Source organism: Buteo buteo, chromosome 4 (assembly GCF_964188355.1).
Source record: "Buteo buteo chromosome 4, bButBut1.hap1.1, whole genome shotgun sequence".
Classification (NCBI taxonomy): domain Eukaryota; kingdom Metazoa; phylum Chordata; class Aves; order Accipitriformes; family Accipitridae; genus Buteo; species Buteo buteo.
Window position 1 is genome coordinate 42,225,132 of NC_134174.1, and position 26,144 is coordinate 42,251,275.

At 39.7% G+C, this 26,144-nt stretch overlaps 2 protein-coding genes across 9 annotated transcripts in view; one reads left to right on the plus strand and one right to left on the minus strand.

The window, feature by feature from the left end:
- Positions 1-16,307: 16,307 nt before the first annotated feature.
- RPS24 (ribosomal protein S24) lies at positions 16,308-22,853 on the minus strand. Of its 2 annotated transcripts, XM_075025653.1 has the most exons (7): positions 22,742-22,853; positions 21,917-21,982; positions 21,128-21,337; positions 20,541-20,651; positions 19,632-19,649; positions 17,397-17,432; positions 16,402-16,510 (listed from the first exon to the last, which is right to left on the minus strand). In XM_075025653.1, the coding sequence occupies exons 1-5, from the start codon at positions 22,742-22,744 to the stop codon at positions 19,644-19,646; spliced, it is 396 nt and encodes a 131-aa protein (XP_074881754.1). In that variant the 5' UTR covers positions 22,745-22,853; the 3' UTR covers positions 16,402-16,510; positions 17,397-17,432; positions 19,632-19,643. The 2 variants fall into 2 exon arrangements, with proteins under 2 accessions (XP_074881755.1, XP_074881754.1); XM_075025654.1 differs by lacking the exon at positions 19,632-19,649 and having other exon boundaries at positions 16,308-16,510.
- A 134-nt stretch (positions 22,854-22,987) lies between these two features.
- POLR3A (RNA polymerase III subunit A) overlaps positions 22,988-26,144 on the plus strand; it is a 41,049-nt gene continuing 37,892 nt past the window's right edge. For 6 of the 7 annotated variants that reach the window (XM_075025648.1, XM_075025650.1, XM_075025645.1 and 3 more), the window contains exons 1-4: positions 22,988-23,516; positions 24,012-24,147; positions 24,682-24,819; positions 25,397-25,568. In XM_075025648.1, the coding sequence (XP_074881749.1) occupies positions 23,473-23,516; positions 24,012-24,147; positions 24,682-24,819; positions 25,397-25,568 (490 nt within the window). In that variant the 5' untranslated portion in view covers positions 22,988-23,472. Of the gene's footprint in view, positions 23,517-24,011; positions 24,148-24,681; positions 24,820-25,252; positions 25,569-26,144 lie in introns of those variants that run through there. The other variant, XM_075025652.1, reaches the window with a different exon arrangement.

Below are 26,144 nucleotides of genomic sequence, written 5' to 3' on the forward strand. Positions count from 1 at the left end.
GACCACACTCTCAAGCTCCGTGGATAGACTCCTGTATTCATTATAGCTCCTAACCATAACTTTAACCCCTATGACAATGATATTACATTAAATAAATAATCCAATGTCCATCTTTGGAAGCCTTTGATATCTGTTATCATTTGAGTAAACTGGGACTAGAAGGCACCATAAGTTTCCTTCGAGACAAATTCCTTACAACCAGAAGTACAGATATCTTGTAGTAAACCTTGGGAATGCCCTGGAATTCCCAACACTCCTTGTAACACAGGAATACAAATGAAAAGCAGATACAACCAGTAACTTTACAGTCACAAACGCACGAAGTTATATAGCCCTATATGTCTCCATTTTAGGCCCTATGGCTGTGCATGATGATTTGCATCATCAAGTTCGAGCATAACTTAAAAGAAACAAAGATACACAGCCTCCAAATAGGAGGATATGGCACATAGCGTAAAGAGAGACTGAGTAAACAGGAAGAGATTTTCCTTCCATACCCCAAATTCTAGTTTCTAGACTAGCTGGAAACATTGATGGAACTAGTGAATGAGAAACATCTTTTTATAAGGCCACCTTTTGGGTCAAAGCTTAAGGGGCTAATAAGTGAAAGTAATTACAAAAAAAGACCTTATTTCCAGATATTTCTTTCTAATGTATTTTCTTTAGCGTTTAAGAGCATGCTCTTTTTACTTTTCTGTATTCTATTTGTTTTTGACAAGGCAAAGGACAAATTCAAGTTTAGAGGCAGGTCAAACTGCCTTTTTTTTTTTTAAGCTGAAAAATACAGTAAGACACTATTTCACTCACACATTTAACTTTTTGCTCTTTCTTTTAAGCATTTTCAGTTACTGAATAAAAGCAGGGAATCTCCAGCAACCTTATACAGAGATCCCAGAGTTTTCCTACCTTTATCAGAGTTCAAGACTTCTTAAGGCTGCTCTCCTTGAACTTCAGGCTAAGCTAATGATCCTCAGGGAATTCAGACACTTTTCAGTTAAGCAGTTATTCTTCCACCTTCTTATCCAGAGGAAACAAGCCCAGGAATGCTCAGCCATCTGCTCCTGAGCCTTTTTTCTCTGGGTTTTCAAATTCTGAGGAGCCATCAGGGTAAGAAGTCTAAGTCTCAAGCCTGGCAGTAGAAAAAGCCCCCTGCCTCACCAGGCTCTGATAAAATCAGCTGTGTTACACCGCTGACCTGCTAACCCTGCTGCACAGAAAATGAGCATCAGCTGGGCCTGTTACAGAATCAGTACCTACAGCTGGGTTTAGATACAACCCTTCGTGTTAGGGCTAATGCTGATCAACCTGTAAAGCTGTTCAGCCTGCTAGAAGGAGTCTTTTGATAAACTACCTATCTTTTATTCATAGAATAAATAAGCAGGGGGAAAAAACAGCTTTAATTGAAGTTGTTGTTCTACTTTTTAAGAAACAGTCTGAGCTACTTTAGTTATATATAACACTGTTTGCTCCAATTGTTTCCATTCATAGTGTATCAGTATGATTTGAGATGAGCTCTTCTTGGTAAGATCTCAGTACTTTCAAGTAGCTTAATAAGTAATACAACTAACATCTATTATGCAATTGTTCTTTTATTTGTTTTGGAGAGAGAAGAGCATTTTATGATCCTTGCTATACATTCCACTGTGTTGTCCTCTGTTTCTGTTGTTGCGTGCTATGTGTCAGCTGGAAATCAAAAGATAGCCCTTTATTTTAATTTCTTTCTCAGGTGCTATCCAATCCATCCAGACTGCCCTAGATAGAAGGCATTCAGAGTTCTCTGGTTAGGATTTAGTAAGGCAAGAGTATCACCTTTTCTAGGATACTTTATTATTTTGACAATCTTTAGGAAAACAGATACAGAAATTAGCCCATTCTTTTTCTTCCAAAGAGCCCTGGGCCAAAATATCAAATAAATAGACCACAAAGTTCTTCAGAACAGTCTTGGCTAGACACATTGCACAGTTAGACCTAGCACATTACATCTAGGCCAATAAACTAATTAGATAGTAAATATTAGAAGACCTACTCGTTCATTAGACTAATTGAGCTAATGCTGTCCAGACATTAAAATAGAAGGAATGAAAGCTATATGCAAACAAAACAGCAGTAATGACTTTCTGATAAATACTTTCAGGCTGAATAAGGCTAAAGGATATTACTCAAGGGTAGCAGAAAGATTTCCTTTGCACAGCAGCAATAATCTATATATCCACAGAGAATTTAAATACATGATTGAGATCTGCAGCATACTGCATTCACTGCAGATGTAGAGGTAATGTTGCAGCTAACCTTCTGTTAGAAGCCAGCATCCCTGAATTCATGTCTAGTCTTTAGGAAGACATTTTGTACTAAATTTTTGGAGAAATGGACAAAAGGTGCTTGAACTAAAGGGTTGGCAAGAATGAGAGAAAGAAGCAGTCATTAGAATTCAGAGTCTAACTTATTTGCTACTGTCTCAACAAAAAGTAATCCAAAGAAAAGAGAGAAAATTTGGCTTCTAAATCTTAAATATCTAGAAGATCAATGTAATCCTGTTTTTTAAGGTTGAGATTTTAAATAGAGATCAATTCAGCTCATTAGCTCTAAGCTAAAATTGTTTGTTCAAGACCAAATCTTGTAATTTGAATTATTTTTTTCTCTGACAAATAAAGCACTAAAGCTTCATTCACCCTGTCACAAAGTCCCATGGCTGACAGTAGGTCCCTTCTGTAGCTGTAAATGAATGGTTTCTGAGTACAGTCTTTTGCTCTAAGCTGATTCTGTTCTCTAATTTGTAGGATTCATTTAGCACAGCACAGAAGAGAAGGGGAATGTCCACTTTATATCCCTTTTTTTCTGATATATCAATGGGAGCTTGGGAATTGTCTGACCTGTTTGCCATTCAAACAACAGGAGCACAGGCGTGCACTTGTATACATGTCTCTACGTGTATGTGCATATTACCATGCAAGGAGCACACAAACCATAGTAAGCTGTCAGAATAATCAAGGTCTGCAAATGTTTTTTCCTACACCGCATCCTTGTTTGATAAAGCAAGGTGGAAGATGACTGTAGTTACCTTGACTGGGTGAATGTATTTCTCACATGCAAGCATGTGAGACGTAAACACCTTCCCACTTAGTTGCTTCCACAGATTCCTGCTAGTGACGTTCCTTTTCTTCACTGTTTCCTACATGGCATCAACTGGAGGGATAGCCTGAAAAACCCTTAGTGAAGAATGAAAGCAGCTAGGAGAAGGGAATATTATGTGTAGAAAGAGTATCAAAAACAGGGTGGAAGGGGAGAGGAAAGCCTAAGGACACTGCAGTGATGGGTATATATTGCGGAGACAGTTTGGAGAGAGAGGAAGGTTCTGCAAAACTGAAACTCTGTTTCACACACACACCCCCTTCTAGCCTAATCAAAGGAATGCAGTTTCCAAGTTTAGAGTCTTGCTGGTATCCTGGTCCTGTATGTGGAGATTGTGTGACTGCTATATTAAAATTTTGTTCAGCTCCCCCAAGTTGATATTAAGAATCTACATTCTGCCTGGAATAACTCAAATGGAATCCATATATCACAGTGCTTCTTCCTTTGGATAATTAGAGAAAACAATATTTATATCAATGTCTTCAAACATCTCAATGACTATTAAAAACTTTGGGCTAAAAGGAAACAACTCTGAGAATTATTTTCAAGAGGACTGTCCTGAAGCTGTGGCTTTCTTATGGTGCTGGTTGCTTGCGCTCCTCCACATGCATCCAAGTGATAGAAATCCCATCACTTACCCTTATCTATGAGATATCCTCTAATTTGATATGAAAGCGTAAAAATGTTTTGAGAAATAGATCTCGGCACAATTTACTGCAGATGCCCTACAAGCCTCTTCCAGTGGAATCGTTTATCAAATATGTGAGAACATGTCAGACTGAGGATTTCTGAGCCTTGTCCTAAATTGCATTTTATATATGGATTAATGAATGAAGTAATAAATCAAGAAAGACTGCTGTGCTCCGATTACTCTCAGTTCCTCATACACAACTTCTTTTAATGTCCTACCTGCAAGGCAATGGGGGGAAGCAAGGGGGAGGGATAGCACAGAAAAAGACAGTAGTGGAGAGAATCAGCTTTCCTCTTTGTAGTGATTCTACCTAGTGCTGCTTACACTTTTTGGATTATATTTGCACTGTGTTGCCTAAAAGCTGGGTGGAAAACAGAGTTCTTCCCTCCCCAAAAACACCTGTGTGAGCTCTGGGAATGGGCTGCTTCATACATAGCATAATTACCGGCTGTCTTCTAGAAAAAGTATAGGTTTTACAGCATGTTGGTTCTTTGTTTACAGTAAAGCATGGAAATGCATCCCACAAACTAAGGCATTATTATATCTCTTACTCCCCCAAAGCAGTCAACTGCAGCCTTACTACTAACATCAGTAGTTATAGTCCTAAAGGTCTCAGTTATAACAGAAAACAGCAATGATTTAACTGTCTAATCAAGCTAAAATAACTTATAAGAAGAGAAACTGAAACCAGGTGAGAACATCTACATGAAGGGGTTATGCCTCTTAACCGATTTATCAGGTTTTTTAATGATGTAAATTTGCCATATATACAAACCCAAAACATCATGGAAATGCATTAACTTTCATAGTCTACACCCAGATAGCTCCTGGCAGGTAGTACGCAAGCAGAGTCCAAGAGTTTTTTCTAAGACTTTAATAAAGCAAATCTTCCTTCTGTAGCTTGTGGAATCTGTCTAGATTTATTTTCTTTCAGTCATTATAATATCTTTGGGAAGGAGTGTAAATGAGGTAGAGACATTTCTGGCTCCGAACAGTGGAGGGCTATATTACTTGTAATCACCAGCGCTCTGACAATGTTTGCTATTCTGTTGCTGGAAAATCCCTCTTGCCCATCCTGAAGCTTTTCTTTTCCCCTTATCCCTCATTTGCATTCTCTCTTTCATCCAAACAACAACACAAGTTCAGCATTTCGACAGGTTGTCATCAGTATCATTCCTATCCTGAGGGCTAGATCCATGATGTACAATTGTTCTCCACGGCCTCTTTCATCTTTCCTATACAGCGTTAAGGAGGATGCAAAAATATTTCAATGTTTTAATATGCATACTACTGTAGAAAGGGGGGATAACACATTTTAGCATTCAAAAGGGTGGATGCCAGATTAATATGACAAACCTGGAGGAACCTGGATAGATAGCCAGGAAAAGATGACATAAGGTGCAGGAGAATGGGTTTTAAATGGGTGCTGAAACAAGCCATGTTAGCACTGATGCCATGAATTCATAGAGTGTTTGCATACCACAGCAAGTGTTTGTTTTCTCCTCAGGGACAATTTGTGTTTGTTATAGCTGACAAGAAGAAAGGTGAAGAAGAAAGAGCTACTGTGTTTTAAAGCATGATAGGAAAAAAAAAAATAGTCTTCTATATTTTACTGGTGTTTGGAGAATAGTTTACTCTCTGCAATTTAAACAGATTGTGAATGGTGAAAGGTGGGAGTCCTTCAAAAGGAGGGACATAGGGAAACAAAATGGGAATTGTGGGCTAATTTCTGTATGCTGAACTGGCCAGGATACTGTCTGATAGAGGGCTCTAGAAACTTGAAGTCAAACAGACACTGGCGACTGGGGAAGCCATTTGCCAGTGATTTCAAGCCACCTATACTTTAGTCATCCTATCAACATAACATAATATTGCTCAGACTGTATTTATCCTATAGCTAAAAGGAGCAGATTATCCGCAAATTCAGCATACACTCATATACTCACTTGCAGTGCAGTCTGACTCCAGAAATATCCCAACGTTTGGGGTTTGGTTTTTTTTTTTTGTTACCCCCATGCACATGGAGGGTTTAGAAAACAGTATCTGATGGCAACCACTGAACAGTCCCATGGATGACAAACAAGAGACAGTTCATTTCCCTTTGCCATCAGGGTTGGCTCCATAGAAATAATAAATGCTAAAATCAGAAAGAATTGTTTCACTCCAGTGAGTAGATATACTCACTGTATATACACAGAGGATTGCATAAGAAATAAGTTTAACATAGAGCTACATTTTAAAAATAAAATAATTATCCTACTAAGTCTTTCTCAATCATATCAAGCTTTTAAAAGAAAAAAATTATTTTCCTATGCATTGCAAGTTTTTGGAGCTCAGAATTGAGATGCAAATATAAAATCAGTATTTCAGGGTAGGACTGTCTCTCACTGCTTATTGTACAGTAGCCAGGACAGTGTAATTTCCTGCTGAAGGACAAGAAGAAATTAAAGCGTGGTTCACCCCAGAAGTTCACATTGCAGACAAATGATGGTATTGTTAACTTTATTAAATTTATCTATGTAGAGATTTCTTTTTCTAATTGGAGACCCCTAATAAATACTCTAAAAGAGACAGATAAATAGTGAATTTTTGTGTCTACAGACATGCCCAGAACAGGTTAACTATCTTCAGGTGACACCTCGTTGGGCAGGCAATTTCTTGTTCTGTTCTTATACTAATGGATGCCTAACAACCCAGCTCAGTAGAGACAGTGGAATTAGTTAGGCCAGGGAAGCTCTAGCAAATAACAGAGTTTTAAAGAATTTGAGGGTTTGTATGTTTGTTTTTCCTCACGTAATAGTCTTGGCCTTCATTTAGATTTACAGCATTAGGGAATGTTTTTAAGTATTTTATCCATGTATCAATTATTCTCTGAAGAGGGCTTCACTGTATAACTACAATATTGCACTTGTGCAGTAAAAACAAGCATCTGAAGAACCCTCATGAAAATATGTAAAAGCCAATTATTGTGATTTGTGTTTACATTCCAGCTGTCTTCTAATGAGATTTTTTTTTTCCCAAGCCATTAAAAAAAGAGGATAGTGCTGTCAATTTCTGGACTCCAAGATAAAGTTCCTGAAAATTATTTAAGTACGTATTTCAGGTTTTGTCTTGTTGATTTTCCTGAAAAGACATGGATTTAAACATACACAGGAATGCCTTCATGAATTAAAAACTTGATTTAATAGATACAAGTAAATGCACAATGAGACTGAATTCAACCACCTGTTTGTAGCCACAAGTTCCTTCCCAACTCAAAGAAACCTCTCACGGTGCAGTTCCCGACCTTTGATGACAAATGCCCAATGCATTTCAGGTCTGACCAGTCTAGACCATTTAATAGGGCAGTCAATAGGACAGATCTGGCTTCCAGAGGATTTCTTCCAGCCTACTAATATTTCTACTTGACTTTGGGCTGGGGATGGATGATAAAAGGTAAAACCTTGTTACCAGCAGTACGTGAACGCCAGCTTTTATGAAGTGCCTCTAGTCAGCCTGCCCACACCCAGGCATGAAGATCTAGAAGCTGCCTACAGCCCCACACAGATGCAAATCTCTCTAGAAAACAGTCTGCTGAGGCATCCCAGCACAGGCATCTGGCCCGCACATACTGAAAAAGCTGAATTAACTCCTATAGGAAATGGGGAGTAGAGTGAATATGCCACTATAACATACCCAAACTGCAGCTGCTGTAATAGCACAGTGAATGTTCCCATTTCTTAAAGGGTGTCATGCATATCGAACCTTCCTCAGTCTTAATTACAAAACAAAAAATAATATGATCCTCTTACTGTATGTCTTTATTTACCCTCTCATCTGCTCTGGCATTTTAATATCCAAGTTTTAGTTAGAAACAGATGCCTCTGCTTTAGCACCCTCTTGTAATGGCTTAATACCCTAGGTAAGATTGAAGACAGAGGAAAAAGATGCTACGCTGAGCACAACTTTTGAGCAAATGGGCTTGAATATTCATTAAACAACATTTAATTTAAACACCCAAACTCTAAAAGCAGCAACATATGGGCCTGTTTTATTTTACATAAACTGAATAGGAGGTTGTGCCATTAGTTTCTGCAGACATAATGTTCATTACAAATGAAGTATGTTTTCCTTTAGGGAATGCGCCACCATTTCTGTAGTGTTGTCATTCCCCCAAAAGGTTCAGTATACTTGCCATATGAAGTACTCTTCTTGGCAATGTGCTTCAAAATGTAAACAAAATTCCCATAGATCTTCATCGACAAGGGGAACCTGGGGCAAATTAAATTCTTTAATGAGAAACAAACAAAGAAAAGAGCCCTCCTTTTTCAGTATTTTACCATGTTTAAGAAACTGTCTCAACTACATAGTTTGCTACATGGGTTTTCCCCTTACCCTTTGTGATTGTACATTTTTGCATCTGTAACTGTGTGGTACGTGGTTCTACAGTCCTCTGCTGGCTAAAGGATTACTTTGCACAATCTCTTTGACTATCTAAGCTGTCTTCTGGTATGCATGTTCACTGAAAAGCAAGATACTTGCTCTTGAAGTTTGTGTAGATTGAAAATAGCTAGATAAAAACATTTTTGTTACTCAGCAAACTCCATGAAAAGTCTTTTACACCTGTTCCTGCACTTCACATCCCAAGACAGCTATTTAAGTGGTAAAACAAATTAAAAAAAAAAATACACTTGGGGTGGTAAATACTTGGAGAACTAAGCTGAAAAGCAAGAGAAGCATCACTGCATCTGGGATTGAAGGATCTATTCTCTCTGTAGTGTTGCTAGAACTGTCACTGAAGTTATGGAGAAGTATTAGTTGAAGAATGGACCTCAGAAGTACCTTGTGCATAGCGTTTACTTGGTAGGTGTCTGCCGTAGTACTCTTCTATTTCCATTTACTAATTCCAATAAAAGTGAGGCACTGAAAGGCTTGTTTTGTGGTTTTGTGGGTTTTGTCATTTTTTATTTTGGGTTGGTTGGTTGTTTCCTAATTGAGAAACCCTCCAGAAATTATTTTCTATCTTTACTAAAGAAAGAGGGTTAATAGAGGACCGAAGAACTGTGGCACCTTGATATACCTGGGAAGCGTATCTCCTTTCATCCACAGGACAGCAGCAATACAAACTGCTCTACAACTTTCTCTCAACTCTGGAGTCAGCAGCTTCAGTTTCCTCCACTTGGACCCACAAAGGTGCCAGTGGAGCATAGATCAACCACTAGGGAAAAAGCTGATAAATTGCTTTATATAAGCTATGTGATTATTGTTCATTCTTACACAGTCTATGGGAAAGTAAAGCTAGAAAAAGCACCTGCGAGCAGAACAAATCTAAGAAACAAAGAGACATCATCAGGACAGAAAGGGAGGGGATGCAAAGTAGAAACACAAGAAACATGGAGATATATCACTAAGGTTATATGCCTTGAGACAAGTATCAGGGCCACCGCCATACAGAGGTGAGTGTAAAGGACTGAAACAGGTTTCAGAAAAAAGCATGGTCTGTATGCAACAGGCAGCTTGAATGAAGACAAGATATTTTCTTGGCTAAGCAGTCTTGGGGGTTAAACAAACCTCAGGCTTCTTTAAGGGAAAAGCAAAAGATGGAAGATCTAAGAACCACCTTCACCCACCTCTTAAAACATTAAAATCAGTAGTGATCACACACAGTATTTACTTCAAAGTACAAGTTGTTTATGTTATGGAGTAATGAACTTTGCTAATGAACATAGGGACATACCTTCTGAACAAGTTGTAAACCACAGAGTGCCCCTAGTTAAGCAGCCAGTTATGGGTACAGCGGACTTGTGAAACTAAAAGGGTACAAAATTATGTTAGTCTATCATCATTGACAAAAGTAAAAGTTAATTCCCATATAAGCCACTAGAAATGTATTTCTGAGACATGGAAATTATTTTCAAGACAGGTGATACACAGGAGTTTTTCTGTAGCAGAAAATACTAAAATACTGCCAACTAGCCTCATCACCTCTGAGGAGAACTTTTAAAGGAAGAGAAGAAAGTCATCTCATGAGCTATCTGAACCCAGCAGAAAGAATTACCTGCCTTAAGGGAGGGGCATTGCATCAGGCTGACAGTACTGGCTGAAACATCAAACACGGACTAGTTGCTGCATTGAAGTTGCCCAGCTATTGACCCACAGACTGCATCGTAGAAAACCACCAAGGCAGAGCAGAGCTGGTTGTGGCTTGGTTGCATTCAGTGCTTCCTGTGCATTGAGCCTCTCACTAGGGCTTATTTCCACAGAAGCAAGTCCCATCTCTCATCTGCTGAGAAGAAAGCTGGTGCAGCAGTTAGTGGGAGCATTCCCTTGACACTGAGGTTCAATTCCCCAGCACATTTGCTTGTTTTCTGACCTGGGGAGAAGCCACTACTGCAGGAAGTATTTTTATACTAAGGAGGTTCAAAGCTGCACAAGGGGAGGTTTAAGCTGGACATGAGGAAGCATTTCTTTACCAAGAGGGTGGTCAAACACTCGAACAGGCTCCCTAAAGAGGTGGTTGATGTCTCAAGCCTGTCAGTGGTCAAGAGGCATTTGGACAATGCCCATAGTAACAAGTTTTAACTTGGTCAGCCCTGATGTGGTTAGGCAGTTGGACTAGATGATCGTTGTAGGTCCCTTCCATCTGAAATAGTCTATTCTATTCATTTGTACACAAGTACATTTGTACTTACACTTTTAGAACACTCAGGTACTTTAAAAATGTCTTTGTACTTTATCCTTCTGTGCTTCGTCTGTGAAGCAGGAATACTGGCACGTTCCAGCCTCACAGGGATTTGTAAGGTTGTCTGGTAACATCCTGCCAGGATCATACGAGTGCCTGCACTGGTCTTCAACACCAGCATAGGGTTTTCAAAGGAGCCTCTCCAAGGTGTGGTCTGCGCAGCACTGTGTTAGAGCTTCTGTAAAAGTATCTTAGTCCGACACTGAGACTTTCACGCAGGTCACCAGACATACCATACCGATGAAGTATTGTCAGGAGCCAAAAGAAAACCATTAAAGTATTCTAAAGCAATCATTTACCACATTGAAATGACTTTTTTTTTTTCAAAAGCACAAGTCGCAGTCACAAAAGGCAGCCAGCAGACATTTATGCCTCTGAACATTTTCACATTTAATAAAAACGAAAAGAAAAAAAACCAGACCAACTTTGATGCATATTTTACTTCATGTTTAATGCCAGATGTTTACTTTTCTGCATTTCTTTGAGTCTGGACAATTCAATTTCACCATGTTTTCTCTGGTTTATGCATTATTACAGTGTTCAGTGCTATGGAGTTCAATGCTAGGCAAAATATACTCTCATTTTAATTAACTTCTCAAAAAAACAGAGGTTTAATATTTGTGTGTGAATCTGAAAATTTCTCCCAATCCTAGGTCCTTACATTAGTCTTTACTTTTGTAAAGTGAAGTAGGACCTAGATCAACCTGACTTTCTTCAATAACCAGAACTGATCAATTAAAACACTTAAAACATGAATTCTGACAGCTCTTAAGTTTTATAATACCCCTCTACTTGCCTTAAAAAAAAAAAAAAAAAAAAAAAAAAAAAGGGCTTAATTTCACTTTTGGTCTGTAGCAGGATCCATCAAACTATTAAGGACACAGTGAAGCAAACTATGCAAAAACTATTGGCCAACATTTTAAAAATCAACTTTCTTCCCTTTTTAATTTAAAAATATTAAGCCACTTCATTTGTAATTTTTACACTGGCTGTTAAACCAGACAGAAAACATTGAAAAAGGGAAGTGTCAGTCCCAATTTTCTACTTACAGCCAACACTGTGCAGGAGATATGGATCTGAGGTCATTTGTCACAGAAAAGTTTTATTATCAGTGATTGAAACCTGTTATCAAATCAACACAAACGATGCCTGGCTTAACAAACAGGCTAGCAAAAAATGACAGAAAAAGATAGCAGGGTAGCAGCTCCAGTACAATCAGATCAGATCATCATGAAAGGCACTGAAGCATGTTCCTGCTAATACAGGTCAGTTTGCAGTTTGGCCAGCTTCATTAGATAACAAGCTGTATTTTAACCCAATGAACACGAGTACAAACTGTTATCATCCACCCCAGTGAAGCACTGCACTCAGTTTTCGGTGGTTGTATAACATCTACTGCGTTAAAAGAAGCCACAGATGCTCTGAACATCCTTCTGCCTCAGCACACTACTTGACCTTATTTGGGATCTCTCTGTATGACCAGCAATAACTGGAAAGGAAGATGGAGCTTTTTTATCAGCAGTACTGGTTGCCAATGGCCAGCTCTTGGAAAACACACAATTATCTTCCAGCGCACAGGATGTCTGTTAGCCACTTTTGCAGCTGTTTCATTAGCCACAGCCTTTATAAAGAGCAAAGACTAAGAGGAAACTTAGTTATTCCATATGAGGATAAAATTCCACAGGGGATTCTTTTTTTTTTTTTTAAAGACATAACTAGAGTTCACAAATGTTAGCAACAAACATAAGACTAAATTTCCATTTAATCACTTTAAAGCAAAGGAGTCCAAAAGCATTAATGTACTAGCATGTGCCTACTCCTGACATTGACTTGTCAAAACTTACTTAAACCTTTTCAGTTTATGTCTTAGAGGCATTACAACAAATGCATTCATAGAAATAACTTAGTCTTATTGCTATTGTGTTAGTGATGTGTCAAGTGATGAACAGAAGAAACATTTGCCGCCTGTATTGGAAAGTTCTCCAGCTCAGATAAAACACTGCCAACATTCAAAGCAAAAAAATGAACTACTCTCGTCTGGTCTCTCAGCACCACCAAAATACCCAACCAAGAAAGGCTCAATATATCTAGTTTCGCTCAAACAGAAGCGCATGAACAGGGAGCATTCACAACTAGAATTTCAAACTTACTGTACAAATCTAGTATCAACAACTGCTACAGGACAATGTTCTATTTCCTCTGTGTAGGAAACTAATGACATTAATTTTGTACAGGAACTGACCAGAATATGGACAAGTTAATTTTTTCTGACTGTTGCAAATAGATTTGATAGTGACATCCATACTTTATTCCTTAAATGGCACATTTTCTATGAACAAAAAGAACCCACATCATCACCCTTTTATCTCTCTGCCTATCCGTACTGCAGTCTTCTCATAGCATACTATGCCTCATTTATTTCAAGCCACTGACAATACAAGCTTCATTTCTTCCCCTTAACATTTGTTCTCAAGCCTGTTACAAGCTGCTCCCTAGACAAAACAACCTCATTGACCAGGTCATGCCAAGTTTTACCATCTTTCATCTGTATCAGTTATCTTTTTCTATGATATCAAGACACTAATCTCCTCCAAACAGACTCCACTTCCATGGTAAATCTTCCTTTGATCCCCTGTAGTTTGTATTTTGCCTTCAATCCACAATCTCCTTCAGACAGAAGCCATCATTATCTGGCTGTGCCTTATCCACCTCACTGAACATACAGGTGGAACCTCAGCAAGAAGTTGGACTACTTGATCCAGCTTCAATTAAGTCAAGCCCTGAGGCTTCTGCACAGCTTTTCAAGTATTTCACAGGAAGAGTTCATTTACTCTTACTAGTCCAGCTATGTAATTTTGAGTCCTTCCTACAGAAAAAACCCAAACACCTTCTATGGTAATTATATCCCTTCTAAAAGCCACACAACTCAAACTTAAGGCCTAGCCATTAACAATGGTAAAGAGTTAGTGAAAGTCTTTACTCCAACAGTTTAATTTAGAAGTTCCTTCTCCAAAAACCCTTCAGTCTAATTTGGGCTCCAGATTGGTCATCAAATAGACAAAATACTTGATACTGAAATAACAGGGCCAGGCCAAAGTCTAAAAGCAGGCAACAGTAACAAAAACTACTACCTACAGATGATGGGATGTGCCAAGATCAGCAGGAAATAAAAGGGTACCTTCAGGACACAGTAGGGAAAGTGAAGATTCCTGTTCATCAATGCTTTCCACTTAATTGTTTTACCTCCCACAGGAAAGGGGATTAACCTAGTCTTCACAGCACAACACGTGCATTAAACTTCTGAATTACAGAACATCTGCTACACATTGCTTAGACTGTAGTGTATGATGGCAAAACCTTGGCAGAACAGAAACTCACATGAAGAGCTGCTTATGTCTCCAGACTGTTGAAGCACCAAGATTCAGATGACAGCTATTCAGCTGCTTGCCATTTTCCAGGTGGAATGATAGGAGAAAAGGATAGCCACATCAACACAGAATGTTGCAGAACAGTGGAGAAACTCAAATATGGTGATCTGATTTGATCAGTTAATTCTAGATCACAGTGTCATTTTGTCCCCCTCCCCATTTTTTGGGCTTAATGCCGCATTTTGCAAGACAAGAGTACAGCTTATGGGTATGTGGCTATAACCTAACCATGCAGCAAGGGAAGAGTTAATTGTTCTATAGATTCACTAGGTATCTTTTGTTGTCAATCTTAAATCATCAAAATGGGGCATCAAATACCAAATTATGGCACCAAGCAATAAGACAGCCTATTTCAATCCATCTGCTTTGAAAAGTTACTGTACCTCATAAATAAGCCTGTTAATGAATAGCATGCAAGACATTACAAAATTGAAAGGAACCTTTAAAACTCCAACTCCAGAACTAAGCTCTGCTTCAAGAGGTATGTACATCTCCCCTGCAACAGTACTGTTTACTATGCAAAGTCAAAACATGAAGACTATGCAAGACATATATACCTTTATGCCAATACTTATTTATAGATCCTTTGTTGATTGCTTAAAACTAAGGTAGGGAAGCTTCTGAAAAGAACAACTAGAATTTGTGCCATCATTCTAGAGCTTTAAAGTAGTGAACATTTGGGAAACACTAACTGTACGGTCTTCACTGAAACAGGTGGTTTCCATTCAATTAAAAAAAAAAAAGAACCAGTGAAACAAAAATATCATTTAAAGCCTCAGATCCTAAATACAACTATTATTACTGCATATTTTCAAGGGAGTTGACCTCCTTTGGCAATTCAACTTCCTTTCAGCCTATTTTATGAAAAATTGCTATACAAGTCTTCTTTGTATTTGTATTGCTGTGTTCACACCACCCCCTAGTGACCATTCAATTATATTTAATAGCATGACTCTTCTCTCCTTTGATGTTGAACATTATGTATGGAAAGGGTTTACTGCAGGTATTACCTTTAAAACAGGTTTAGGTTCTAACTCTAAGCTTTACGCACACGTTTCCTCCATATCCCTTAAAACCTTTGTGATTGTCAGAAATTTACTGTCACCTACTCAAAACATATCTACAGACTCAAGAGTTCAGTGCACATACTGTATTTAAGTACACAAATCCCACTTTTAATACCCCTCTAGCGATTCTTCAGAATTTAACATTGAAACCTTTGGGAAGAACATCCAGAAAGTGCCTATCTTTGAAGGTCTGTCTGCCAAGTAGAAAAGCCTTTTAACTTCCACAGGACTTAAGAATCAAAACTATTATTTTAGAAGCGATTACTGCATTTCACCATCCCCTTAGTCTAACATCACTAGTGCACCTATGTTTAGAAGATACTGGAGTACCTACCTATCCTTTCACCAGGGCAATTCCCTACCAGTCCTAGTTACTAACCTCAATAAAGGCAGAAACACTACAGCATGAGGTACAGAAAATTTACAGTACAGCTAGAAGCATGATGCTGCTGAATGCAGACAACAGCAACCCCACTAGTTCAAGACTCAGACTGAAGGTATTAGAAAAGGCATTATCTGCTTTATCTATATTTAGCAGACCTTGTATGGAAGTTACTAGGACAACAGTATCCCTCCTTCTGACCACTTTACCAACTCTAACTACAGGGTTGTTGGTTTTCCCCCCCCAAACACTAAAAATGCCTTACCTGTGTTACAATATGCTGCCTTAGTACAAAGGTAGTACAATTTAAAAATACTGTACTTGGATAATAATCAAGTCAGAGCCTTCATCAGCACAGCTGCTAGAGCTGCCCAGTTTGTTTCAGTCCTATTTGAAGTATAAAACTTCTATTTTGCTTGCTACACAATACACCTGCACCAGAATGACCACACTTCTAGCACAGAGCATGCCTCATCCAGCCACTAATCCAATCTTAAATGACTCCTTTAACACTACCAGATGAAAAAATAGGGGTGTACTGTATAGTCTGCAGACCAGCAACAGACCCCAGCCTGTCTTGACAACTGAGAAACAAAAGACAAGTCATACCTAACTCCTTCATTAGCAAAAGACTTAACTGTGGAAGTATGCAGCTCTCAGATCTCCATCTACATGTTTTGTTGTCCCTTCAGCTACGTTCTATAGGTCTATATAATACAGGCAGTCAAACAATCACATCTTAAAAAGGACTTTCCAAACCACAGTTTGAACACCAAACAACAAAAGCATACCTACCTCCATGAACTAACACTGCCTCTGCTTACCATTAGGTTATACTACGACCTGCAGAAAGCTCTGATTCACTTCAAATTGATACCCAAAACAAGAGTTGTTTCATTATTAAAAGATTTTAATACAGTGCAAACAGTGCACTGATATTGAATTTCTCAAACTTTACAAAATGGCAGCTTTCAAATCAAAACTAAAGGGTAAACCAACATTTTATTGACAAAGTTTATTTGATGTTAAAGCCAGATAAGCAGCTTCTTTCCGGAATAATTCTTTCTGTATTTCTTCATAGAATAATGTAGTCTGTAAAGGAAAAAATAGATCAGTGCCACATGATTAAAACAATTTTTACACTCATACCTTTATAGAACCTGAAAAACTGGCTCCCAAACAACTCAGGTGAACCACACTGCCTTTCTTAGAAGAACACAAGGTTCACAACTTCACAGTACTGTCATGGGAACAAATGAGAGCCTAGATTACAGCATTTCTGTAGAAGAGCTCAACAAACTACAATTACCTTGCCAGCTTTCTGTTTAAGACATTATACTTACTACATCAGCTCCCAGACAGACTGTTTAAGTTGCTTTAAACTGAGTCATTCAGATCCTTTGTAATAAAAACCACAGTTTTATCTGTAACAGTTACTGCCCGCAGTATATCTAACTCACGTTTCTGCAACAAAGATATAAAGATATAGTCTAGGACTTGTCTAAAAGAATATCAGGCTTGCTTATAAGAAATTTACTTGAATTTAGTATCCATAAGAAAAATACAGAAATTTGTCCTCAAAATAGAAATCATACTACTTCAATCTATTTAAGACAATAAAAAACAAGGCCTATTATCCTCTCCTTGTATCTACAAAAGGCAGATGTAAGCCTTGTTTACAGTAAGACTAAATAATCAACAGTTTCAGCAACAGCAAATCCTAACTGCCTGATTTTTTATTGCAGTCTTTATACTAATCAGGTGCTTCATGTAAGTGGAAGGCACATAAATTATCAACTCAGTAGTAAGCACAACAGTCCTTTATAAATATTTAAGTCTTTCTTAGTCTTAAACTCTTGTACTGTGTTCTGTATCAGCACAACTACCATGCTTTGCATAAATCAATATTAGACCTGTGTCGACATTCAGTAGTCTGTGGTCATTATGACTACCGTTACAAAGCATTCTAAAGTCATACCTGTTATGCATTTTCCATCTGAAGTATGTTCGTTTACTGAAAAAGAAAAAGCACTTATTAATAAAAGAATAGATTTATCAAAGTTCTACTACTGTAGAAGATGGAGCTTCCAGGCTTTTTACTGACATTCATAATATGCTTTTATCAATTACCACAGTGAAATGTGACAGGAAAACCCCAAAGTTCTGACTACTGTAGAGTCTGAAGGCTGAGATTTCACACGTTCTCTCAAACTCAAAATGGAACCTAACAATAGCTGTTTAAGGCTTAAGTAATACTCGGAATGCAATTGCATGTTCAATTATACCTTCAGGCTACAACGGCTTAAAGTGCCTATCCTGCCACACTTCTGTTTGATACTTTTAAAAAAAAAACAAACAATATTTGTTTGGAAGGCTCACATGTCAAAGGCTGCCACAGCTACAGTTGTAACATTAAGATGTAGGGTGGGGTTTTTTTTGCATTTTAATATCCCAGGGTATATGGGTCACTGCTCTGAATGCAAACACTAGTTGAAGGACATCCTCATTTACTTGTTGCAAACTTCCATGCAAGCTCAGCAAACTATAGAGATACTGAATATATTAAATAACACAAACTACTTTAAAGTACTTCTCTGGAAACTGCAGAGAAAACACAATGGGAATTCTGAAGGAGTGAGAAGTGAAAGGAAGCATCAAAGAAAACTTTTAACAGTCAGACATCAACACAGTTCATGTCTGACTTTAAAGTTCAAGAAAAACTATTTAAGTATGATTCACCACTTCAATAGTTTTCATGACTATGTGGTACATAACTCTTACAGAAACATGGACCTGCCTAAAGATGTCTCGGAATCAAGTGCCTACACATTTGAGATAAACAGTTTTCACAGATTAAGTGGACTCCAAAAGTGTTCCAGGACTCCTATTAAAAATTCCTCCACATGGCCGTGATAAAAGGATTATGAACCATACCACACCATTATGTTTAAACATGCATTTTTCAAGACAAAGCTTTAAGACACAAGTGTATTCCACAAGCTTTTTTCTGTGATGCAGCAAAGAACGCTTCTCAATCAATGTAAATTAATTTGTCTTTAAGTTTAACGTGAGAACACAAAGATTAACTGGTAAACAAGTAAAGTCTAACCCATGCATACATATCAACTAAAAGATCATTTTAAAAGACATTAAAAAACCTCTAATCAAAAACACAGTTCACCTACTACTGAGATTGCATGTTAGTTTGGGAAGCACTTGATACAGAAGTCACATCTGCTATATAATGATCACAGCACACGATCCTGGTCTTAAATTTCTAAAGTGCTTATATATTTTAAGACAATTTCTATGAACTGGACAGCTTTAGTAATTCACGTGACAGTCATTTAACCATTTTGCATTAACACTCAACAACAGCTACCTTCAAGTGCAAAATTCTTGAGTTCATCCATACTACTGGTATCAGTGCAACACCAAATGACTCCCTTGACATTGACAAGAGGGTGTATGTTAGTGTTACTACTATACCAAATGCTAATTTGTGCTGTTACACTGTAAACAATTGTAGGACCTCATGATTAAAACAGCATTAAAGCAGAACAGAAAAAGGCTCCAAATCTTATCTAGTAGAGTAGTTCTCTCATCTAGTAGTTAGCAGCAACACTGGTTTATTTCCATCCAGTGATAACAAGAATTTCACTTATGCACTAAGTGAATAATTTAATTTCACAGAGATTTCTAATGTCACTGTATTTCATGTCTGAACTTGGAATACTGCAGGCCAATAGTTAAATACAGTTTAATGCTGACAACTGTGTCATTTCCAACTACCATCTGAAATGCACTAAGCTGTGATGTGACTTAGTTTTCATAAAGATACACAACTACTTTCACACAAAGGTCAAATTACACATGCAATTGCACTGTACTACTTTGAATCAGAACCTGGGGTGTTCTGAACCAATGCCTCAAACCAATGGCATTGAGTTTCTTGGATTTCTTCTCACTGGGAATTCCTTATTTTAATGTTGTTTCATTAGTCTCAAAAAGTCTTGTTCACTGTTAGCCAAATTTTATTTCCAAGTCACACAGAATAAAGTTCATTACGTAGTTATCTGAACCCTTACAGGACAGAAGCAAGTTTAAAGCAAACGTGCATTATGCAAGGCAGTACAGTGCTTCAATTAAAAGGATGGACACATGTTTCAGTGATGTATAATTCAGTCAACACATCCATGCTCATTTTCAGTACCTGCTAGATACTTCATTTCTGATGGAGAATTCCAAGAAAGTAGAAAAAAAAAAGCAAAAGTGAAGATTACTAAAGTTGAAGTCAAGGCACTTTAGCAGCTACAGAAATAAGCATCAAAACCCATCACCCTCTCTCCCCTCATTAAAACACTTGAAAAAACCCACTTAGCTGTACAGCTTACTCGGTATTTTTCAGAGGACAAAAAGCTGCTAAGGAAGATGACTGTCTTCACACCCAGGCTATTCCTCAGTTTTGGTGGGTTTTTTTTTGTTTCATGATAGAGGAACTCTGCCTCCCTCTATGCTGCTTGTATCAAGTTCAAGCCACAGAACAGGAAGCTACCACCAGGGGAAGACTCAACTATCTTGGAAATCAGTCACTTAAATCCAGGGTAAAGCAGGCATTTTACCTGATTTCTATTTACACACTGTCCTCGCTGCCTACACCACTACACATCTTTAACAAAACCTCCTTTATTAATAACACCATAAATAACAGTAACTTGGTGGAGTAAGCATTAGATATTTAGGTAGTCTGAATATCAAGTGTTAAGATGATCTAATTTGTATATTGCAATATCGAGTTACACGATTAGCGCAATACTGAGTTATGCGATTGGAACGATACTGTTAGGTTTATGGAAGTTTAACTGTAGTTTAAGTGAAATGTAGGAAACAATTATTTAAGAAGCATTGTTTCATGTTGTATCAGCTAAGCTTGCAGCAGTGAGGAGCAAAACTAAACTACTGAGCTGATAAGCTATATGACACCACACAGATTACCTTCTGTTATCCAACAGACCAGGTGAAGGAAATGGAAGAAAAACAGTGTTATTCTGCTGAAGAACTTCTAATCAACATTTCTAAGGCAACATGCTAGAGTGCTAGCTTACAACTACTCCCATCCTACCTTCTTGCCAGCACCAACATTTGCCTTGGCTGTGCCCCTGACTTTCTTCATTCTGTTCTTACGCTCCTTTCGCTGCTTCCTAGAAGTCTTCTTCTTTTCATACAAGCCATGCTATTAAAAAAGTTAAAAATTGCATTTAACATCGTTTCACTGATAGTAACTCTGAATTTAAGTTCTACTACTTCTAGACTCTTCAAATACTGTTTAAATTTGAAATATTAGTTAAAGTAAGACAAGTTCACTAATAAATCATTCAACACAGAAAATAAGCACTGAAGTAGCATAAGGATCAGCCCCATCTCTTATGCCTCTTCAAGACCTTTAATAGCAGTTAGTTATCTATTACTGCTAAACATCAACTGGTAACTTCAGTTTTGCTTTCCCAGTCCCCTGTAACATACAATAAAAAAACTTATGCTATTTCGCAAATGCAGAAGCTAACCTATGCTGTTTTAAGACCTCTTATGTAACTCTGAGTACACCAACACTACTTTCACAAAACTTTAGCTTTTACACCTGTAAGTCATAAATAACTAAAGACTTCAAATCCATTTAAATTGTTTTCTAGTTACTGAAAAACAACTTACCCTGGCAAGCCTGTGTTTGGGTTCATTTTTCTTTGCATAGTCCAGGGAATCATAGATCATGCCAAAACCTGTTGTCTTGCCACCACCAAAGTGAGTTCTGAAGCCAAAGACGAAAATTACATCAGGAGTTGTCTTGTACATTTTTGCCAACTTTTCCCTGATTTCTGTTTTGGGGACTGTGGCCTTCCCAGGATGAAGAACATCAATCACCTAAGAAGAAATTTTTACAAGTTGTATAAAGGTCAATATCCAGTACAACAGCAAGGTGCTACAGTCCCACTATGACCTTAACACTTAAACTAACACACCTTAGCAGTAAAAAGTATTATTGCTTTGATACAAAAATGTTTGTAAATGTTCTGCTTCATAGAATCATTTAGGTTGGAAAACACGTTTAAGATCATTGAATCCAACCGTAAACCTAACACTGCCAAGCCCACCACTACACCATGTCCCCAAGTGCCACATCTACGCACCTTTTAAATACCTTCAGGGATGGTGACTCAATCACTTCCCTGGGCAGCCTGTTCCAGGGCTTGACAACCTTTTGTGTGAGGACATTTTTCCCAATATCCAATCTAAACCTCCCCTGGCGCAAGTTGGACAAAACAGCTCACTACTTCACTATCAAGATTTACCTTCAACACGCATCAACACATTTAAGCCTGTAAGTTCTTACAATAAGAGCTCTGGAGGATTTAAGGGCCCCTTATTTATAGTGGCTAAAAAACACTTGCAGCCCAGAACCAACAGAGAAATAATTAAAGTGAATTTTCTGTATTCTTTTACCATCTGCTTGCGCTGAAGCAGCCTGTTTGTCATGAACTTCCTGGTTCTGATGGTCACTGTGTCATTCTGCAAGAGAAGATACAGAGTAAAACAAAATAACAGCCATACATGCAATTCAATCTTAATATGCATATAAATAACGCACAAGACAGCAAGTCACTCGTCTCTCAGATTATGAGTTCACTGTCAGTATCAAAGTGGCCTGTTCCCGCACTACAGAAAACACATCTAAAGTAGACCAAAAAACTGACAGACTCATTCCCAGCTTCCAAACAACACAGCAACATACATACTTCTATCATTCTGAAAACATGAAACAGCTTTCAATGAAACACATAGACTACAAGCCCAAACACTACAACAATACGAAAAAAGCTTCCTTAACAAACCTGAATGTTACCAGTTCTTTAATGCGGAAGTTTCCTTAAAACACCTACACATTACTGTTGCCTTAACGCTTTCAAAGAAGAACAACTATAAGATTAATACCCGACTATGACCTACAACGCCCCTTTAACGCCTTCAGAAGTGCAACGTTACACTACTGCCACAGTCCAGGACTGCTCTTACCAACCAGCAGCACGGAGACGCAGCAGGACAAACATATGCCCCGGCCCACAGCTCGCCGCTACCAACCGGCACCGACCCGCCGCGGCCAGGCCGCGGGAGCCCCGGCCCAAAGCGGGATGACAAGCGCCCGCTCAGTTTCCACCATACCCCCGTAGCCCGCTACGGGCAGGCCAGCCCAGCAGCTGGGGAACCCCGCGGGGGCGGGATGGCGGCAGCACAGGGCGGATTTGCCGCACATCCCCAGCAGACACTCACCATCTTAGCAGCGGCCTCCCTGCCAGCGAGCGAGAAAAGGAAGAGGGACCTGCCCGCAGCCAATCATAAGGTGGCGCAGGGGTCCTTCGTGTCCGGGGCGGAGCCGCGCGTGGGGGTGTCCTTTCCAGAGCCGGACCCAGAAGGAGGCAGCAGGGGTGGCTTATGCGCGCCTGATGGGCGCGGCGCGGCTGGGCTGGGAGGGCGGCCTCCTCGGCCCCGTGAGCGGCTGCGTGGCGGGGCGAGCTCCCCCGCTTGTACTGGTGCTGCCGCGGGGTCGGTTCTACCAGCCCGCCCCGCCGCTGGTGACCAGGGTCTGGGTCAGGGCTGCCGTGAGGGAAACTAAACGCAGAGCCACCAAGCGCGCTTGGCGGCGCAGCTCCTGGTAGCTGGGGTAGCGGCGGTTGTTGGCCGGTGACAGTACCGTGGCGGGCAAGGGAGCGCCGGTGGGCGCCGAGAGTCAGCCCCAGAGGCGGCCGTGAGGAGCGGCCGGGCGGAGGCGCGGCTGCTGCCGGCGGCAGGGGAGCGGCCGGGAGACCGCGGCGGGAGGACCCCAGCTGCGCCCCAGCAGGGGGCGCTGCGGGCCGCGCCGCCGCCGCTCTGCGCCGCCGCCGGGTGGGCCGGCTCTGCGCCGCCGCGTGCAGCCGCGCCGGAGCTGAGGGGCCGCCGCCGGGGCCCGCCACCGCCGCCGCCGGGGCCCGCCACCGCCGCCGCCGGCACCCGCCGCCGCCGCCATGGTGAAGGAGCAGTTCAGGGAGACGGACGTGGCCAAGAAAATGTGAGTGTGCTCCGCCGCCCCGCCCCGCGCTCAGGGACCCGGCGTTGCGGCGGGGTGGGCCCGGTGGCGGTGGCGGCCCGCGGCAGAAGTCCCAGGGCGCGGTGCAACCGCTGTGAAGGGAGCCGGGGAGAAGCTTAGCGGCGGGTGATGCCACGGCTGGTCCGCTGTTGAAAGCGCCGGCGTAGGCTGCGTTCTCCTGGGCCTGGCCGGGCTTGGCTCAGGCTGCCGGCGGGGCGGGCGGGTGGCTGTGCCGGTGGGCAGCTGTAGGGTTGCCCAAGAACATCGATAGATTCCCCCAGATATAAACCACCAACTCGCTGCAGAGCAGCTCTCTCTTTTATACTTGCTCCAAAAGAACCTGCTTCAGCAATACTGTGAATCGACTTAGCTGCCGTTGTATTGCTTTTGAACACCCATGTGTGTGTGGCTGTAGTTATAAGTAATTTTGCATATATATACAAGTGCACATATACACATGTGAAATTTCCATTCTAGAAGCCACATCTGTTTTGGCATGAAATCACCAGAGGAGATGCGTCAGCAAGCTCACATTCAAGTGGTTAGCAAAAACTTGTATAGTCAGGACAACCATCACTCTCCGCTGCAGTATGGAGTACTTGACCATCGCATGGTGAGAACTGTTGGTTCCCCGCCCCCCCCCCAATCCTTTTTGTAGAATTGCTTGACGTGATTACAGATAAGTGACTGAAGTTTACTGCTCATCCAAGATACATGCAAATGCGTCTCTTCCTGAATTCCATAGACTGTCAGTTGCAGTGACAGTTACTCTCTTCATGCTTTTGGGTGGTTCAGGAGAGCATTCTTTTGAGACAGGAGATAAGTGTATCCTCCCCAGTTATTGGGAGACCCAGAGACATTCGTCTGCAAAATAACATTGTAGATTAGCAGGCTGTAGATCTGTTGCAAAAGGCTGTATGAGTTAACGTCACTGGTATCAGTAGGGCCTGTGAGTGAAGGACATTTTTCTTAAGGATTGGAATGAATGTCATGCTACTGACATGCTTCTGATGCTGGGAAAAAGGAGTAGGTGCTCTGGGTGTGCTGTTAGGATCGCTGACTAGCTTAAGAAGTCTTGTATTTTCTATGCATTCACTTGATTATAGCTAAAATGCTTTTCTATGTGTGTGTTCCCCTTCTGCCAAAGGGAACCAGTGAAAAAGACCGTCCCTGTGAAACCTGTGGAAAAAATCTGGCTGATTGCTTAGGACATTATGGGTACATTGACTTAGAACTGCCCTGTTTTCACGTTGGGTATTTCAAGGCTGTGATAGGCATCTTACAGGTAAATTATTACAGTTATGATTTGTCATCAGTTTCTAGTCTAGAAAAATGAAATTATTGGTAAAGATGGTGCTTGAAAGAGTAATTGAGAAGACCTATAATACAACCTATTTAGGTTGTATTATAAATAAGGTTGTATTATAAATTTTATCTTTATGCATCTTGTGTTTTGTAAAAAAAAATGTATTTAAATACTAGTCCTAGTGATGTAAATACATTTGTTATATTTTAGGTAATCTCAGACTGACTAATTTAACCCATTATTTTTCTGTAGTAGTTTGAATTAAATGTATACAATGTAACTTGCCTTTTAGGACATCCCAGTAAATCAAAACTCTGTTTGCTTTATATGGATCTTTAAGATCCTGCAGAGCTTAGAAAAGTATTTGCCTCATTGACTATTTTTTTGGTGTACTTTTTTTTGTGTATTACAGCATATGAATTGGTCTTTCAACCAAGACCACCGTATTTCATTCAAAAAGACTGCATTCTGTTGAAGAACTTAAGTTGTAGTAGAAGATGTTACATATCTGAATGTGTCTGTTAAACAGCTGTGTTAATATGTGTTTACACTTAAGATGATCTGCAAAACCTGTTGCTGTATCATGCTGTCAGTGGAAGAAAAAAAACAATTTTTGGATTACCTGAAGCGACCTGGCCTTACATATCTTCAGAAAAGAGGACTAAAAAAGAAAGTGTCTGAAAAGTGCCGAAAGAAAAACACTTGTCCTTACTGTGGTGCCTTTAATGGTGAGTGTTGACATTAGCAGTTAGTGATAGTTATCTACTGTGATGGTTTTTACCTTGGCGGCTGTGATGGGCATCAAAATCTTGAATATCCTTGTTAGTTCCACAGCTAATGGATATTTTACCTGGCCCTTATTAAGAATCTGGTAATTGTATTCTTGATGCCGAGCGCATGCTTGTTCACATTTCATTTATGTGGATATAGACATTGTCCTAGTTGTTTCTTTTGTTTAATGTGATATCTCTTCATGGCGGTAACCAATATTTGATACTTCAATAATAGCATTAAAAACCCTGCTTAACATGTTTTTAAAAATATTGGGAGCTATTGTCAGTGATCAATACCTTAACATAGAAGCATTCGTAGACTTTGTAATTTTGATTGAACTTCATTTTTTGTCATTGTATTAAATTATCTTTCTTAACATTAGATGTGCTTGTCGTCATCTAGGAGGGTATGTTCTGCAGTTTGGCAGTATTTGAGCTGTGATGATCTTGGGTTACACTGGAATTTGTTCTTCAGGGCAGAGTATCTTAATAAGATTTCGCATTTGATTTTCAAAATGCGTTGGGTATTTT

Coding starts and splice junctions, on each gene's coding strand:
- RPS24 (XM_075025653.1), bottom strand. Junction 21,338..21,916: donor TGCTTCAGCGCAAGCAGATG/GTAAAAGAATAC, acceptor ATTTCTTCTTAG/GTGATTGATGTTCTTCATCC. Junction 20,652..21,127: donor CCAAACACAGGCTTGCCAGG/GTAAGTTGTTTT, acceptor CTTTTTTAATAG/CATGGCTTGTATGAAAAGAA.